The 18,251-nt window shown below is 41.6% G+C and overlaps 1 protein-coding gene across 3 annotated transcripts in view; it reads right to left on the bottom strand.

Moving 5' to 3' along the window:
- The window catches only part of CAMKMT (calmodulin-lysine N-methyltransferase), a 247,424-nt gene that overhangs the window by 16,600 nt on the left and 212,573 nt on the right, over positions 1-18,251 (bottom strand). For all 3 annotated transcript variants that reach the window (XR_014562774.1, XM_083733738.1, XM_083733739.1), the window contains exons 8-9: positions 11,559-11,633; positions 2,245-2,308 (exon numbers count right to left, since the gene is read on the bottom strand). Coding sequence is in view for 2 of the 3 variants with exons in the window: in XM_083733738.1 (XP_083589864.1) it covers positions 2,245-2,308; positions 11,559-11,633 (139 nt within the window). In the remaining variant the exon portion in view is untranslated. The remainder of the gene's footprint in view (positions 1-2,244; positions 2,309-11,558; positions 11,634-18,251) is intronic.

Below are 18,251 nucleotides of genomic sequence, written 5' to 3'. Positions count from 1 at the left end.
AGTTGTGAAGTACAGAGGTCAATATTTCATTCAAGCTAGAATGTGAAAGTGGGGGAAAAAACCCTCTCACTCTGCCATTCAATCCCTCTTTGGTCTGACATCATCTTTGCACAAATAGCTTAATGAACTTTTTGGCAAAGGGTCATCCCAATCTCACATGCCAGACAGGAACCTAACATTGGGATCCCATGTATTCTGAGGGCACAGAAGAAAGGATCAAGATTCAGTGTTCAAATAGACGAGGCGGACATACTGTTCAAGTTTACCAATGGGTCTGGGCAGGGCTTTTTTCCCAGCCAGAACTCAGTTCCGGCACTTCTCAGATGGGCACCATTGCCATTCTAAGAGAACAGGGGAGGTGTTCATGGTGAGATCCGGCACTTCTTTTTCTAGAAAAGTAGCACTGGGTCCGGGTATCAAACTGTTCAATACAGGGTGTGTTGAAACTAACGTCATACGATCTACAATACAAGAATATACTTCTGCCAAAGAACCCTAGAAAGTGTAGTATGATGATCCCTGAGAAAAGAGATTAAGGCTGGATCCTACCGCTATGCCTGGAGTGCTCTGGTCCATGGGGTTACAAAGAGTTGGACACAACTAAACGACTAAACAACAACAACACAAGCCCCACTGAATTAAATGGGTCTTACCCCTGAGAAGATTTGCACAGGACTGAGCTATAATGAAGCAGGCATTATACTCAAGGTACAGGACACACGCAGAATTTCTGCATTCAAATGGGAAAGCAAGAGAAATGTTTGTGGGGAGAAATGGAGCCCCTGTCTTTGCAACGGCTTGCTTTATCAGGGTGAATGGGCTTCCCTTTGTTTCTGCTCTCCCTGAGAAAGCAATGCAAAAGGGTTTGGGCTTTTGGGCTCCTTCAGGTGAGTTGGAGCCATGCTCACTCTGGCTCATGAAGGTCAAGTACGAGAAGGTGAGAGTGCGTCTGGCTCCACTTTTCAATGCCCTACTCCCCCCCCCCCTGAAAAGCTGCTGGTGGTGGGGTTACTTGCACTGGCGTGCTTTCAAACTGCTAGGTTGGCATAAGCTGGGACAGAGCAACGGGAGCTCGCCCCGTCGTGGGGATTCGAACTGCTGACCTTCTGATCGGCAAGACCTAGGCCCTGTGGTTTAACCCACAGCGCCACCCTAGTCGCTTTTGACTGGACTTAACCGTCCAGGGTGGGGTTAACTTAACATGTGGCTGTTCAGCTACCCTACCTCCAAGAAACAATTATTGACCATGTTAAGCTGTTTATTTATTCTGGCAAGTATTTAGTGATTGGGTTTAAGGAGGACACTCTGTTAAGAGTGGATTGCTTTTAAGGTATTTCGTATTTAAATGTTTTCTTTGCTCAAGTGTTTCATATGCTGCCTTTAAATATTGTTAGCAGCCCTAACCTTTGAGGATAAAAATTTAAAAAATCAAATTATTTATCTAGAATGACATAAAGAGATAAATTAATTTTTTGGTCTGAAACAAATGTATTAGTTTTATGTATGTGCACGGGCCTGGAATTTTAAGTTTATATAATGAGCAGCAGCTAAACCATCATATAACATATGTTTTCCATCCAGTCCCAATATATATACTTGTTGTCACGCACTGTTGTATTTACTATGTCCTACTATTTATAATATGTAAATGTATAGCTCACTTACAGAGAGAGAGAGAGGAAGAAAGGAAAAGAAAGAAAGAAAGAAAGAAAGAAAGAAAGAAAGAAAGAAAGAAAGAAAGAAAGACAAAAGAAGCAGAGTTTTAGGCTATGGATCAGTCTAAGGATTTTATTCACTTAATATAAGCAGCAATGAAAGACATAAAAATGGTACTTTGCAATAAATAAATACACAATGACAAAGGTTACCATTGAAGGGATTACAAATGACAGAAGCCAACATAAAAACTTTCAATATCGGAATTTTACTTTAATATGAAGACATTGTTATCAAAGGAAAATACTCAAGAAACGCTTTGATAAAAATAATCTCACACTATCTTTGAAGCGGTTTCATTTATTTTACTACCCACTGTGTTCCTTATCAGAAGGCCAAGTATAAGAAGTTTCCTAGTTTATGATTAGGAAGGAATCTGATAGATTAGAAGACTCAATTGAAGTTGGACATAATAAGTATTAAAGTATTACATGACATTAATCCTGCCATTCCATTACTCTCTCAATCATTGTGCACAGACTAATTATTCTGAAGCCCGTGTTCAGGAGAAAATAGAAACATACTTACACTGGGTTGGAGTAATCTCTTTATTGCATCCACAAGGCTAGCTCTGTACTGGTCCAGAAACAGGCTGACATTGAGAAGAGAACAGAATCCAGATTAAAAAGGGGTTTCAGTTCTAATGATACTAATGCAGATAAGTACAAGGCTAATTACATATGTTTACACATTGCTGTGAAGGAGAAATTGAGGTCTAAATTCCTTCCAGTTCATGCACTTTTTAAACAAGAAAACAAACAAACTCTGAAGCTTGTAACCATTTTTTTTGTCCAAAGCTCAAGGCAGAAAGGTCAGCTGGAAATGTTTTGCTATGCAACAAGAATAAATGGTCAGTGATTAGTGTTTTTTTATTTTAAGCAGATGGCATATTAGAAATCAGAATCAATACAATAACGTAAGGCAAGGGTAGCATTTCACATGTTCTTTTGGGAGGGCAAATGAACAGTAGAACAAAGCCCTCCTGTTCCCCCGCTTTTAAAAATAGAGTTTTAGTGGACTGTTTTAAAAAAATTCTGCGCCAACTTAAAAAAGACTCCCCGTGTGATTTGGGGGGGGGGGTGTAGGTGACATATTTAAAATCAGCAATATATCAGGAGAGAGCAACTTGATAAAAACAAACTCAGCAAAATGCATTACATATTTAGGCTCTATAGTAGAAATCCTCTCACCACACAATTTTAGCCAGTTTAGCTAGGGAGTTTCATACTGCAAGGCATCCCCACTGAAAAGGCTCCATTCCTTGTAGCCATCATGGAATCATTGCAGCTGTCAGATATGGTATTTGTGGGGCTAGGCTGGTCTGGATGAGTCATACAATCATAGAATTGTAGAGCTGGAAAGGGACCCTGAGGGTCATCTAGCCCAACCCCTTGCAATGCAGGAATCCTGTCCACAGCCGTCCCTGGGTGGGCTCAAACCGCCAACCTTCTGGTTAACAGCCAGACGCACTGACCCATTGTGCCACAGGAGATTTTAATCTCATTTTTGAAATAGAATTCCACTATGTTCTACCTGAGGAAAAAAATAACATCAAACAGGAGCACATCAACCTTCTTTCCGATATGATCAACTTGCTTCAGACTTGTTGTGGTGGGTCTTTTGGATAAAGGTAAAGGGACCCCTGTGGGACGCAGGTGGCGCTGGGGGTTAAAGCCTCAGTGCCTAGGACTTGCCGATCGAAAGGTCGGCGGTTCGAATCCCTGCGGCGGGGTGCGCTCCCGCTGCTCGGTCCCAGCGCCTGCCAACCTAGCAGTTTGAAAGCACCTCCGGGTGCAAGTAGATAAATAGGGACCGCTTACCAGCGGGAAGGTAAACGGCGTTTCCGTGTGCGGCTCTGGCTCGCCAGAGCAGCGATGTCACGCTGGCCACGTGACCCGGAAGTGTCTCTGGACAGCGCTGGCCCCTGGCCTCTTGAGTGAGATGGGCGCACAACCCCAGAGTCTGTCAAGACTGGCCCGTACGGGCAGGGGTACCTTTACCTTTACCTTTTTAAAGGGACCCCTGACCATTAGGTCCAGTCGTGACCGACTCTGGGGTTGCGGCACTCATCTCGCTTTATTGGCCGAGGGAGCCGGCGTACAGCTTCTGGGTCATGTGGCCAGCATGACTAAGCCGCTTCTGGCGAACCAGAGCAGCACACGGAAACGGCGTTTACCTTCCTGCCGGAGTGGTACCTATTTATCTAGTTGCATTTTGACATGCTTTCAATCTGCTAGGTTGGCAGGAGCAGGGACTGAGCAACGGGAGCTCACCCCATCGCAGGGATTTGAACCGCCGACCTTCTGATCAGCAAGTCCTAGGCTCTGTGGTTTAACCGACAGCGCCACCCGTGTCCCTGTCTTTTGGATAAGGCAGAGCATTAAGCAGGACTATTAGTTCCTTAGCCGAAATGAATTGTTGCCAACCAGGATGCCAATTATTAACACTGGGCTTTGAGATACAGGTATCAGACATACCTGGAGAGGGCTGAACCCGCTAGCAACATGGCCAATGAACAGGGGCCTGAGATGAATTCTGAGTGTCAGAAGCAAGAATTTAGTGTGTGCCTGACACAGCAACCCACATGGGTACTTCACTGATCCATGCTGGTCCAAATGGCAGACTGGTAAAATAGTATAATCTCAAACAACAACTGCTTCACGGCACATTACTTGCCACTTGGTTAATTGTAGCTGTAGGGAAGGTACCATTTCCTCAACCCCTTGGTTACCTAACGCATGAAAATTCTGTCTTCTCCTACTCACCTGTTCTGAAATGCCCCCAGTTTTAAAAACCGGAATAGAGGCAGTATGCCTCTGAACTACCATAAGAATATAAGAAAAGCCCTGCTTCTTCAGGCCAAAGGCTCATTTTGTCCAGAACTCTGTCTGCCCCCAGTGGCCAGCCAGAGATCCAGAGGAAGCCTGCAAACAGGACCTGGGTGCAACGCCACACTGCCTTCCTTTGATTGACAGCAACTGGTATTCAGAGACATATTGCCTTTGATAGTGGAGGTAGAACACAGCCATCATGGCTAATACCAGGTGATTAGGAACAAAACTGGGAGAGGATTGTTGCACCTATGTAGACTTTTGGGATTCCCAGAGGGATCTGATGGGCCACAGCTTGAAACAAGATGCTAGGCTAAGTAGTCCTTTGGTCTGATCCCTATCCTATGAAATCACTGACCCTGTGATATGACTAATAATTTGTCACATCTATGGAACAAGACAAACCAAGATGTCCATGCTGGTTCCTTGTTTGCAGACATTCATTTTACTCTGACTTATAGATGAATGAATGGTAAAGTCTTTTCTGTTGTAGAACCTTTATGTTCGTTACCACTGTAATGTGACGAATGCTCTGTCACTCCATGTGCACTCATGCTACAGGAGAGCCATTAGAGGTACGTCCACCAGTTTTGCTTTCACAAGACATATGTTAGCTTCAAAAAAGCATATCATAACTTTAAATGCCCTGGGCTCAGCATATTTCTTCCCAGCAAGAATATTCATTCTCAGAAGGCATCAGGACTAAATGCTGTTATTCTTGATGGTGAAAGAGCTTTGCCAGCTGAATAAGAAGGTTGGGGAATGTCAAAAAGCTACGCCAGTGGCTCTACAGAATCTGTGAAAGTTGACATACCCCCCTCTCCCTGGGCCCAAAGCACAAAAGATGCAAGGGATGTGTTGAGGTTGCTGCATGCAGGTATATGAAATGGCACCTGGAGGATATGTGTCAGTTGACCCTTTAAACTGCAGAGGACGACATTCCAAAAAAGGCAGCGAGAACACATGCCATTCTTTGTTGAATCCCACATATTTTGTACTATTGTCTGCAAAATACTGCAAGCATCTCTGGAGCATGGATACATGTTTATATTTTATAAGCTATCATGTCAAATCTTTTTACTTTGCATGTAATGTGACAGCCAAGTATCACGGTTTATGGCTGGTGGTTCAGACATGATTTCCAGTTGTTCACTCTTCATTGTCATTTACAGTTTTGCACAGCTTCAGTAAACAGCAAAGCTGTCATGCACTGAAACACATTTATTGTAGGTTGGGGGAGAGCGCTTACTTCCAGACCATCAGTTTTTCATAAAAACTGAAAACGAGCGGGGGAAAACTAGATCTAAATAAACAATGTTATTACTCCCAAACGCAACAAGCTGCCGCCTACATTCTTAGTGCAGTCTTATCAATATATAGACAATATGCAGTTGGTGCCAATTTCAGGGAGAACTTTGAAAGGAATTCAGAAATGGAATTTATGTGTGCAAATTCTGTAGCTGCCCCTGTCTGGAAATGGATGGACTGGTGCCTGAAATAAATATACCTGCCATCCACACAAAGCGACAAAGATACTTTCTTCAATAAAAGGACGTTGATTCCCCCCACTGCAAATTTATCCTTGCCACCCAGGTGATTTTTTTTTTCTTTTTAAAGCAAGATGTCATTGTCTTAAATTTTCTAATAACTTTGAAGCGCAGCTTTCAAAGCTGTTGTCGTTCAGCACTATTATATTCCATCCTAAGAAACCTAAACTCCCCAGTCGCATGTGGTACAACAATGGAGGCAGATGCAACCTCATTCTCAGATGTCAGCATCTTGGGGGCTATATGGAAGCAGTGTTTTTAATGCAGTGCCACAGATAGCTGTAATATAAGCATGAAATATTTTAATAATAAGCAAAAAAACAATAATGATGGTGAGTGCTAGCTCTTATGGGACAGGTGCATAGGATTTAAAAAATGCTAGTTCCTTAATTAAAGCTATGGTTTTCCCAGTAGTGATGTATGGAAGTGAGAGCTGGACCATAAAGAAGGCTGATCGCCGAAGAATTGATGCTTTTGAATTATGGTGCTGGAGGAGACTCTGGAGAGTCCCATGGATTGCAAGAAGATCAAACCTATCCATTCTGAAGGAAATCAGCCCTGAGTGCTCACTGGAAGGACAGATCGTGAAGCTGAGGCTCCAATACTTTGGCCACCTCATGAGAAGAGAAGACTCCCTGGAAAAGACCCTGATGGTGGGAAAGATGGAGGGCACAAGGAGAAGGGGAAGACAGAGGAAGAGATGGTTGGACAGTGTTCTCAAAGCTACCAACATGAGTTTGACCAAACTGTGGGAGGCAGTGGAAGACAGGAGTGTCTGGCGTGCTCTGGTCCATGGGGTCACGAAGAGTCGGACACGACTACACAACAACATGACAACTCTGCTTGCCTACACACAGCATCTGATGAGCCTGTATGGCCAACAGAAACCAGAGAGGCTGGTGTAATTCATGCAGTAGTGGCTGGTGAGGAATGGCTCCATCACCATGTACTGCACTACACCAAGTTCCCCCAAGCCCCATCCCTCTTGGCAAGTGATAGAAACCCACTGTGCTGGGAAGCTGGGAGAGCCCCACCTGCATTGCCTGCGACTGAAGGCAGGACTGAGTGACCTTTGGCCCTCCAGGTGTTGCTGAACTACAGCTCCCATTATCCTTGGTCATCATCATCATCATCAACAACAACAACAACAACAACTTTATCGCACTAGCCAAAGGCCATGGCATCATTCATGAAGGGAACAAAAAGAAAAGCAACAATAACCATAAAAACCATAAAAACATCAGGCACTGCAGATATAAGAAACCACAATCACGTCTCCTAAAAATTATTTGTTGCATACGATAGAATAGCAATGGCTTCTCAGGTAGGATGTGCCAGCTTAAATGTCTGAATCACCTTTGCAATTGACAGCTATTTTATCTAGTTCTTTTCTCCTGATCTTCTTAGCTGCCAACGCATATAGTGCTACTTTATAAGTTACGAAGTCATCAGTATCACTCAGCAGCCATTTCACCATTTCCACCCTGTTCGAGTGTGTTCCATATTTGATCAGAGGTTTTATAAATCGGTCTCTTGGTTCTACATATAGTGGACACCATTATCCTTGGTCATTGGCCACGCTTGCTGGGAAATGGGCTCCGGCAACACGGAACCCTGGCATAAGGGTAACATGTTAGGTTTGCCATTTGATGCTTGTGGCTATGTAAAGGTAAAGGTACCCCTGCCCGTACGGGCCAGTATTGACAGACTCTGGGGTTGTGCGCCCATCTCACTTAAGAGGCCAGGGGCCAGCGCTGTCCGGAGACACTTCCGGGTCACGTGGCCAGCGTGACAAAGCTGCATCTGGCGAGCCAGAGCTGCACACGGAAACGCCGTTTACCTTCCCGCTGGTAAGCGGTCCCTATTTATCTACTTGCACCTGGAGGTGCTTTCGAACTGCTAGGTTGGCAGGCGCTGGGACCGAGCAGCGGGAGCGCACCCCGCCGCAGGGATTCGAACCGCCGACCTTTCAATCGGCAAGTCCTAGGCGCTGAGGCGCTGGCAGTTCCCTCACTGCGAGAGGCCAAGTTACAGGGAACCAGGCAGAGGGCCTTCTCGGTAGTGGCGCCCGCCCTGTGGAATGCCCTCCCATCAGATGTCAAAGCGATAAACAACTACCTGACATTCAGAAGACATCTGAAGGCAGCCCTGTTCAGGGAAGTTTTTAATATGTGACATTTTAGTGTATTTTTCATCTCTGTTGGAAGCCGCCCAGAGTGGCTGGGGAAACCCAGCCAGATGGGCGGGGTACAAATAATAAATTATTATTATTATATTATTATGAGGCTTTAACCCACAGCGCCACCTGCGTCCCGATGCTTGTGGCTACCATATGATAAATGAATTGTGTTAACATGGCTCATTTACTTCTCATTACCATCCTTTATCTAACTTTTAGAGGAACCGGATCCCTCCTTGTTGTTTGCTCTCTCTGTAACTGGACATGTGAACTTGCCCTGAAAGTTAGCATTCCTTTCACTCTGTGTTTTCACTGACACATCCAGTGTAAAAAAAGCGCACAATAAGTGCACACTAGTGATCTAGCTTATTCAAGATGACTGGTGGGTATCTTCTGATTTTTCTGTTTTCTGTTATTTTGATTCTGTTATTTTCTATTAGTATGCTGTTCAGGGCCTTGGGGCCAAAAAAATCGGTATAGAAATAAACCATAACCCAACATTGACTTTAATGCTGCCTCATATTTCCCTTAAATTTCTGTTTAAGCACTGCTTCACAATTATTTTTAATTGTGTCCTTACACACACACACACAAACACACACACACACACACACACACACACACACACAAACACACACAATTCCAGCAGCTAACCACTATTAAGCTTGCCTCTGATTTCTTTTATAACCTAAAGGATATGTAATAATACACTATTCATATATTCTCAATCCTTGAATACAATGTGTTCAAATGACTGAATGAAAATATATGGATGATTTAAGAGTTTAAACATAGCACTACTCTTCATAATCATGTATATTTTTAGCTGAAACTCAGTATGAGTTTGAAACATGTTTATGAATGGAGCTTGTTTTCTTATAAATGGAACCAAGTAGTGCCAATGTTTAGTTATTCAGAGAATCATACACTGCCACCTTTACTAGAAATAATGCTCCGTGAATTTGTCATTCTACTTAACATTTGAACACAGGTTTCTGCTTTGTTCTAATTACAGATCTTAATGACTGACAATGATCTGGGTAATATTATTACACCCATGTTGCTAACTCATTGTATTTATTTTGTTTTTATCCCACTTACTGAACATCTTATAATATTACGAATATTTATGGTGAAAATATCATTCAAGTGATTCTTTATTTGGAAAGAAAGTGAGCATGGAAATGATGCAGGCTAAATATTAACACGACTCAGCAGCCCAGATAGTCCATCACACTGTAAATGAAGATGAAGAAAAACGGAAAGGAAAAAGTGTTATTTTATGCTTATTAAAGAAACATGGAGGTACACTTGCATTTTACCTCGGGCCAACAAAATAACCAGTGTTTTTTAAGAAATCTGTGTTCCACATCTCACATTCATTTGGCTGTTAGTGAAAATGTTTTATAAATTTGCTTTCTACTTATATATGGTTCAGTGTAAATTTATATATGGTTCAGTGTAAATAGAGCCAATGCGATACGTGTTTTCCATGTCTGGCGAGTGAATGTGTATTTAATCTATTAAGCGCAATCCTTTGTTTTCTAATGAGACAACAATAAATCTACCCGTATGGCCAGCAATTTACCCACAGGATGAGAGGAATAAACTGGGGGAGAGTAGTAAGAGTTAAATCTTGCTCGCTCTGCTATTCTCCATGGTACAAATAGGATAACACGGTGTGAGAATTAGGAATATAAGAGATGGCATGGCCAGGTTGTTTTGATATTTGTGTGAAGAACAAATTTAACTCTAAATCTCTTGGCAAGACCTTGCTTCACCCACATAATCTGGAGAACATCCATATGCGAGCCTTGTCTAAGCCTCCGAGAAGACTGCTGCCCTCCTGCTCATGTCCGCCAGCACTCTGATCTGACTTTCATACTTAATCTGATCTAATCCTGTCCAGCATTAACTTCATCTGTGCAATGAAACCTAGAGTATCCATTCTAATATTTGGTGAGGAAGGCATTTACTAAATTACTTGCTGAAATCATATGGTGTTGTTTAGCTCCTTATTTTAATCAGATGATGCATCTCTGAGGCACATTACCAGTGATTAGTTAGAAACCCATGTCTGTCCTTTTTGGGAACAAAGAACTTTTCTGAAATGCAACGCGACGGGAAAAGAAACCTTATTTCATTCACTGGGAAGTCATAAAAGAAGAAAAGAAAGGACAAAGAAATACTTAGGAAGCATTAGAAAGAAACATAAATATTTCATTCAGAGAAGTATTGCCAAATATTTAAAACATGTGTCTAGCTTATGAGTTAGTTCCACATATTAGAACACAATGGGAAGGTAACCTTTAGTTTAATCATTTCGATTCAGACGTCACTTAGACTGAACTATCTTGTGGAATAATAATTTTTTTTATATAAAGGTCTGCATAATGATTATGTACGTATGTTTTATTTTGCATACTTTGTGCATCCTACTGAAGTCAAAAGCTGAACTCTCACTGATTGCTACAGATCTAAATCATGCCCTCCTATGATAACATACAGCTAAGAAAAGCTGTATACATGAAGTTATATTTATGTAAAATATATATCTTTAAAATACACTTTATAACCTTATGAGAACCATTGTGCAGTTTATATAACTGGGTGCGTCAGCAGAATTTTTAAAATGTAATTTATATTCAGCTAAATCTACCTAGATGCTTGAATATATACAGTAAAACATTATTCTGTAACTTGTCAGTCAATCAAAGTTGTGTGTGTTTTTCTCAGATTTCTTTTTATTGCAATTAATGTACTATTAATTCAAACATCTCAATGTCACTTAGATGATGCATGTTATTACTTTTGTTTGGCAGATTTGAGAAACGGAGGGAAATATCCCCCAAAGATTTACTGGGGAGCACAGACTATATATCCTCTTATATCAATAGTCAGATCTTTCCTAAGAAGTAAGCTAATTGAGCTGTTTGTGTTGATAAACTCCCTTTTCTCCAGACTGTTCCTCACTGAGCCATAATTATTTGCAATTTGCCTAAGTCGTCCATTTACTGATACGTCAAGCATGAAACAGAGGCAATTCCAGAAAATGGAAATGCTTCTCAAAATCAATCTTTGGGAAATAATGTGGTAGAAGTTACTGTGTGATAGAAGACTACCTTATAACTGTCACATGGAGATGAATATTAATTTGTTGAGGTTAAGGTGGCTTTGTGCTTCATTTGTTGACTTTGCTTAGCCATCAGCAAGCAGCACAGCACAATTACTCCAGCAAAGCTTCCCCCCACCTAACATGAGTTTTATGATTTTTTATGTACTTACCAGTCAGCACACATAACAATGTCAAAATGTCCTTCCAGTTGAGAGACATCTGTCTCATTATCCCATCGTAGAATGCTAGAGAGAGAAAGAAGATTTTTAAAATTAGACTTACATGTTTTCATCTTTTTGCATTTCCTCCCCTTTAAAAAAGAAAAGCATTTACACTTTTTGGCAAAGGACGTGAATAGTCGTTCCGTTAAAAGTACATGCAGATAAATTATAAAAAGTGCAGCTAAAAAGACTACACTAGGCATCTCCTTTATGGTTTACATCTCGAAGCAAGAGAGTTACATCTATCTTTATATAGCCAAAGGCAGCTTCAAAGGTTCTGCATTATAAACTGAGAACTAAAACGTAAAATAGGCTTATAGGTTTCGGCCCTTTACTCCTGTAGATTAATTGAAAAGGAATATAGGGGAATCAAGTGTGGCTTATTGAATGGAAACACACTTTTGCAAACTGAAAAGGCATTGCGTGCTCTGCTCTCTGTTGCATCCGACAGGCAAGTCATTTGAGTTTCTCACACATGAAGCAACTATATCCTTGTGCTTGTGGGGAGGAGGGAAAGGGTGAAAGAATGCTCAGGCTTCACTTCTGTGCCAACTATTTTGCTACTGACAATCTTTACAATACGCAATTACAGAAAACTTTTGCTCTATGATATTATTTAATTCCAAGATCTGTGTTATTTAATTCTAAGATCTGTAATACTGTATTAGCAAATAAAATTTTTTTAGTATTTGGTTTCCAAATAAAGAAGCTTTATAACCAGAAGTTGTTGTTGTTGTTGTTGCGTGTGTGTGTGTGTAATATCGAAGAAAGTGCTGTCTTTCTAACAGTGCGGTCCAAAATGCCTATTCAGAAGTAAGTCCAAATACGTTCAAGTGGGAGTTTCTCTGCATTAAGTATGCTTGTGACTGCAGCATAATTTTCTTCTTCTTATACAACTGTTTGCCTCATTATCAAAGTAGATAACTTATTTTCTACTTGCAGACATAGAGATGCATAAACAGAAGGCAGGGATGGGTTTGTCAGTTTGTACATGTTTATCGCTGTTCTGTGAACGTTCATTTTCCATTGGCAACAAGCTGCTCCTGGTTAAAAGTAATCTCCCAAAGTCACACAGGGTGATTTATGTCTATGATTTACTTATAATATCCTCCTGGTGGTGGAATGGGTCTTATCATTTGGCAGCGTGTGCAATAGACATGGAAGACAAAAAGGGTATCATGTATAGCCCTTGAAAACAGCAGAACCATACATATTGCATGCACACACACATTGCACACACACACACACACACACGTAATTCTGTAAAGGTATGGAATGTAAATAATAATAATAATAAAAAGAAAGAAAGATATCTAATAAAGCAAAAGTCAATTCCGCAATTCACCTTTTCTGGAATGTACTGTGCCAATCGCAGGGTGAAAAACAGTAGGTTAATTTAATCACCTCTTTCCCCACCCCCAGCCCAAACACACACACACACACATACACACACACTTTCACTCCCATTTAAACTCTAAATGGGGTGCAAATTTTAGAAATCTAGGTGGCTTTGCAAACTGGCACTTTCAGTGCTCAGCATGTATCCACTAGTGGAAAGTGACAAAGGAGAGTTCTCACTCTCAGCTGCCGGCTGCCTGCTGGCTACTGGCGGCTTTTTCAACCCTGTTTCCGTGGAAACTTAGGTTACAACAGTGAAAATTAGGTAAAGGTAAGTTGGTGGGGTTGTTAGCTCTCATTTGATGATTTTTTTTTCTTTTTTAAGAATCCTGAAACAGCAATGGCAGTTGGCAGTTGAGCTTCAAAGACCATCACTAGTCCTTCATTCCACTGAAAGAAATCCAATGGAGACAAACAAGGACTTTAAGAACCAATTTTTAATGTGACAGGACTTGTGTTTATTATTGTTATTGTTATTATTATTAAACTCCTGATTATTTGCTGCTGCAAACAAACAAATACATTTATTTGTTTTATCAAATTTATACCCCACCCTTCCTCTCAAAGGGGTCCAGGGCAGCAAACATATTGGTAATGAAAATACAGTGAAAATTAAAAGGGAAAATATATTTTGAACATTTTAAAACTGTTAAAAACGGCGAAACAGAATTGTGTGTCTGAATAGGCCCTCTACAGTGAAAATTAAAAGGGAAAATATATTTTGAACATTTTAAAACTGTTAAAAACGGCGAAACAGAATTGTGTGTCTGAATAGGCCCTCTGAAACAGAAACATTTTCGTCACATATCTTAAAGAATACACTAATGGCACCTGCCTAATGTCAATATATTGACACTCAAGATCGCTCAGTGAGGAATCAAACCTATAGGAGGGTCTCCTGTTCCCAGAACGGTTGGTGTAACTTCTCATGCTCGGCTTAGCTGGGACCTTGCTGGGTGAGCCCAGCCCAGTAGATCGTAGGCCAGTGTAGGCTCCAAAAAAGGGGGCATTCAAGGGGAGGGAACCTAGGCTGGATCCGAAACCTGTTCGGTTCAGCCACGTGAACTGAGAACAGGGCCGACCCATCCATGAGGCAGACAGAGGCAGCTGAATCAGGTGGCAGAATACAAGGGGCGCCTCTGTGGGTGTGCCCTGTTACTCTCCAACATTATCAGCTTTCTCCCGAGTGCTTACATGTGTTTTTGGCAAATCAAATTGCAGCATATTGTTTAATTTTAAATAATTTGAACACCACTCATCATTTCAGTGACACCAAAGCGGTTTACAAAATTCAGACAAAATGCAGCAGGATCAAAACACATTAAAACATTAAACCACTGTAATTGTTAGGTAGCATTGTAGCTGGTTGACTGACTGAACCCAAAGAGTGCTCATTGATGGTTCCTTGTTATCCTGGAAAAAAGTGACAGATGGAGTGCAACAGGGATCTGTCATGGGCCTGTAGTTGTTCAACGTCTTGGACGAAGGAATTGAGGGGATGCTCATCAAATTTGCAGATGACACCAAATGCCGCAGAAGATAGAATTGGGATTCAAGATGACCTTAGTTTAGAGAACTAGGCCTAAACTACCAACATGAATTTCAACAGGGACAAATGTAAGGTTCTATACTTACGTAGAACAGCTGCATAAATGGGGGACACCTGGCTTCCCAGTAGCACATGTGAGAAGGATCTAGGGGTCTTAGTAGACCACAAGCTTAACATGAGTCCACCGTGTGATGAAGCAGCAGCAAAAAAACAGCTAATGCTATTCTAGGCTTCATCAACAGAAGTATAGTATCCAGATCAAGAGAAGTAATAGTACTGCTCTATCCTGCCTTAGTCAGACCACACCTGGAGTACTGTGTCTAGCTCTGGATATTGACATAGTAGAACATGAGTAGAAGACAGTGACCAAGATAATCAAAGGTCTGGAAACCAGCCTTATGAGGAACAGCTGAGGGAGTTGGATATGTTTTGCTTGGAAAAGAGGAGACTGAGAGGAGATATGAGAACCATCTTCAAATATCTCAAGGGCTGTTATATGAAAGATGGAGCAAGCTTGGTTTCTCCTGCTCTGGAAGGTAGGACCCGAATCAATGGATTCAAGTTACAGGAAAGGAGCTTCCCACTAAACATCTAGAAGAACTTTTTAACGGTAAGAGCTGTCCCTTAAGAGGTTGTGGACTCTCCTTTCTTAGAGGTTTTTAAGCAGAGGTTGGGTAGCCATCTATCATGGATGCTTTAGCTGAGATTCCTACATTGCAGGGGGTTGGACTAGATGATCCCTGGAGTGACTTTCAACTCTATAATTCTAGGATTCTAAGATTCCATCCACTATAGTCAGCAAAGCTGGAAATTATCCCAAGCTGAGAATTATTACCTAGCAAACACCTCAATAAACAGCTAGGTCTTTTTAAAGTAGGCATCAAAAGTTGATCACAGCTGGGCCTGCCTTATTTTTGAGGGCAGGGAGTTCCATTCATCTGGTGCCACCATAGGAAATACACCCCCCGGGTTTACTATATAGTGTGCCTCAGCTAATAGCACCACCACCAGGAAAATAGCTTCTGGGCATCACAGTTGAAAAATAAAATAAAATTGGACAATTTATATGCCACTTAAATTTTAACAAATCTGTAAACAGTACCCAATCCAAGTTTATGTCCCCCACTACCCAGTTTATTTTTGTGTGTATCTACATTTGTGGTTTTTATTGCTTGGTTGGAGGGTTGCCTGTTTGGGGTGAGGCTCCTGCCTTTTTAATTTCTCTTATGGGGGGGGGGGAGGCACAGTGCTTTCCCCATGTTGGTTTTTTTGCAGGTCAGTTTTGACAGTTTTTCTTCTGTGAATTGGGTATTTTGTGATACCCATGACAGTTTCTAAGATTTCCAGAAATTCCCCCCAAGTTGCAAATATTTTACCCTGTAAATTAAGTATTGGGATCCACACAATAAAGATAGAGGGTTGTATCCAGCACTGCTGTTCTGCTGGCACAACGGACCTCTGTTTCTGCAAGAGAACTTTCTTCTCCTTTCTGCTCTTGCTCCCTATAAGACCTCTGATCTTAACAAAGGAGCAATTCTACGTATATGGGAACAGTAATTTCTTCATATAGTCAGACGCCATGTTCTTATATGTTAGCAAGAGCACCTGGAATCTGGCTTGGTAGCACACTGAAATATCTAAACTTTTCACTGGGATTTCTATTTTGAGAAGATCTGAAATAATACTTCACACCACAAAAACTAAATCTAAAGTATCTGTATCAAATACTTGAAATTAAGTTATTATTCTGATCCACTGTTTTCTAGACATTCAGCACACACACGCATCTTAAACTTCCAGTATATTGATAAAGTACTGTGGCTCACAAGGTACTGAGGGTTTTTATTGTTTTTAAATAAATCTCTCTTTATTCCCTTCTATCACCTGTTCTTCTCTTACATCCTTGCTCAGCTTAAAAGGACAAGGATACTCAGGATTTGAGAAAGTGGAATCAGAACCCAGAGGGGGTCATTCTTAGCCTTAGATTGTTGACATTCTTAGCCTGTTTTCTTGGTTGAGGCACCAGATTCAAACCAAGGAACAGTTTAGATGTGCTTAATGAAGTGGTATTGTACTTGAGGGTTCATTTGAAATAGCTCTTCAATTATATACCAGATTAAAATGACTAGATCAAGCCAGAAAGACTCTTACTGATGACAGTGTGAATCTAATGCATTGAGAAGAAGTACCTTGAGAATTAAGATTTGATTTTATCTGTAGCCTTCCACACCCTGAACTCTTGTACCAGGTGATAAGGCTAGCATGTGCCTATTTTACTTCTGCCACCTTCTGGCAGAACAATGTTCTTTCCATATATATTGGTAGTTTTCACTGAGGGGAAAAAACAAGCTCTTCAGCATCAGGTAGATATGGTGGCAACTTGGGGGAGATGACTTTCTTCAGGCAGGTTGAAGGCCCTATCTGTTTAACACAGTGTACTTAAGACACATTCAAATGTGCAGAAACAGTACCATGTACAGTCCTTGTTGGGTTGCACAATTGCTGGAGACAGGGAAGGACCATGAAATAAAGTAGATGGCTAGGCTAAGACCATTCTCTCTGTTTGCTTTATGTTTGCAAGGAGAGGGACTGCAGAACGGGGGCAGAGCACATGTTTCACACGCCAAAGTTCCACAGGTTCAATACATGGCAACTTCAGATTAAAGGGATGAAGCAGCAGGTGGTGGGAAAGATTGCCACTTAACAACCTGGAAGAGTAAAGACGATATTGGAATATGGGTTTACACCAACTCAGAACATTGGTCCATCTAGCTCAGGACTGTGTATGGCGGCTAGCAAGAGTTCTCCAGGGTTATTGAGGAGAATACAAAGATGCACAACTTTATATCACCACGCACCAGGAAAGGCTGTTCACAGAACCCTGGCATCCTTTTGAGTGACAGAATAGCTTCCCAGTAGCAAAGTCACCCATGATGCCTTGAATATTGACAATATAGTGACCATACAGGAACAAACTGTGTGACACACCTTCTCAGACTGTGTGCGTCATGAACTTTGCAGCTGGTATATAGGAAACTGCATCATCCCAGTTGCTATGTCTGTCCCCTGTGCTGGCAGACTAAGTCAGTCCAAGGCAATCCATTATGGGACTTTACAAGGTCACTGTGCCTGAGATATCATCCAACTTGGTGGCACCCCATATGCATTTTATTTGCACCACTCTACCTATCACCAAGTGGAGGAGATTCTAAGATTGTTAGGAAGCTGCTTCTTACAGAGTTGGACTATTGGTCCCTTTAAATCAGGACTGTCTACTGGCAATTGCTCTCCAGAGATGCCAGGGTTCAAATCTGTAAAGCATGTGCTCTGCTACTGAGGAGCAGCACCTTCTGTTTGGCCCTGCTGTTATTTAGTCGTTTAGTCGTGTCCGACTCTTCGTGACCCCATGGACCAGAGCACGCCAGGCACTCCTGTCTTCCACTGCTTCCCGCAGTTTGGTCAGACTCATGTTTGTAGCTTCGAGAATACTGTCCAACCATCTCATCCTCTGTCGTCCCCTTCTTCTTGTGCCCTCAATCTTTCCTAACATCAGGGTCTTTTCCAGGGAGTCTTCTCTTTTCATGAGTTGGCCAAAGTATTGGAGCCTCAGCTTCACAATCTGTCCTTCCAGTGAGCACTCAGGGCTGATTTCCTTAAGAATGGATACATTTGATCTTCTTGCAGTCCATGGGACT

Source organism: Podarcis gaigeae (genome assembly GCF_964106915.1).
Source record: "Podarcis gaigeae genome assembly, chromosome: 3".
Lineage (NCBI taxonomy): Eukaryota > Metazoa > Chordata > Lepidosauria > Squamata > Lacertidae > Podarcis > Podarcis gaigeae.
This window is presented reverse-complemented; position numbering and strand designations above follow the sequence as displayed.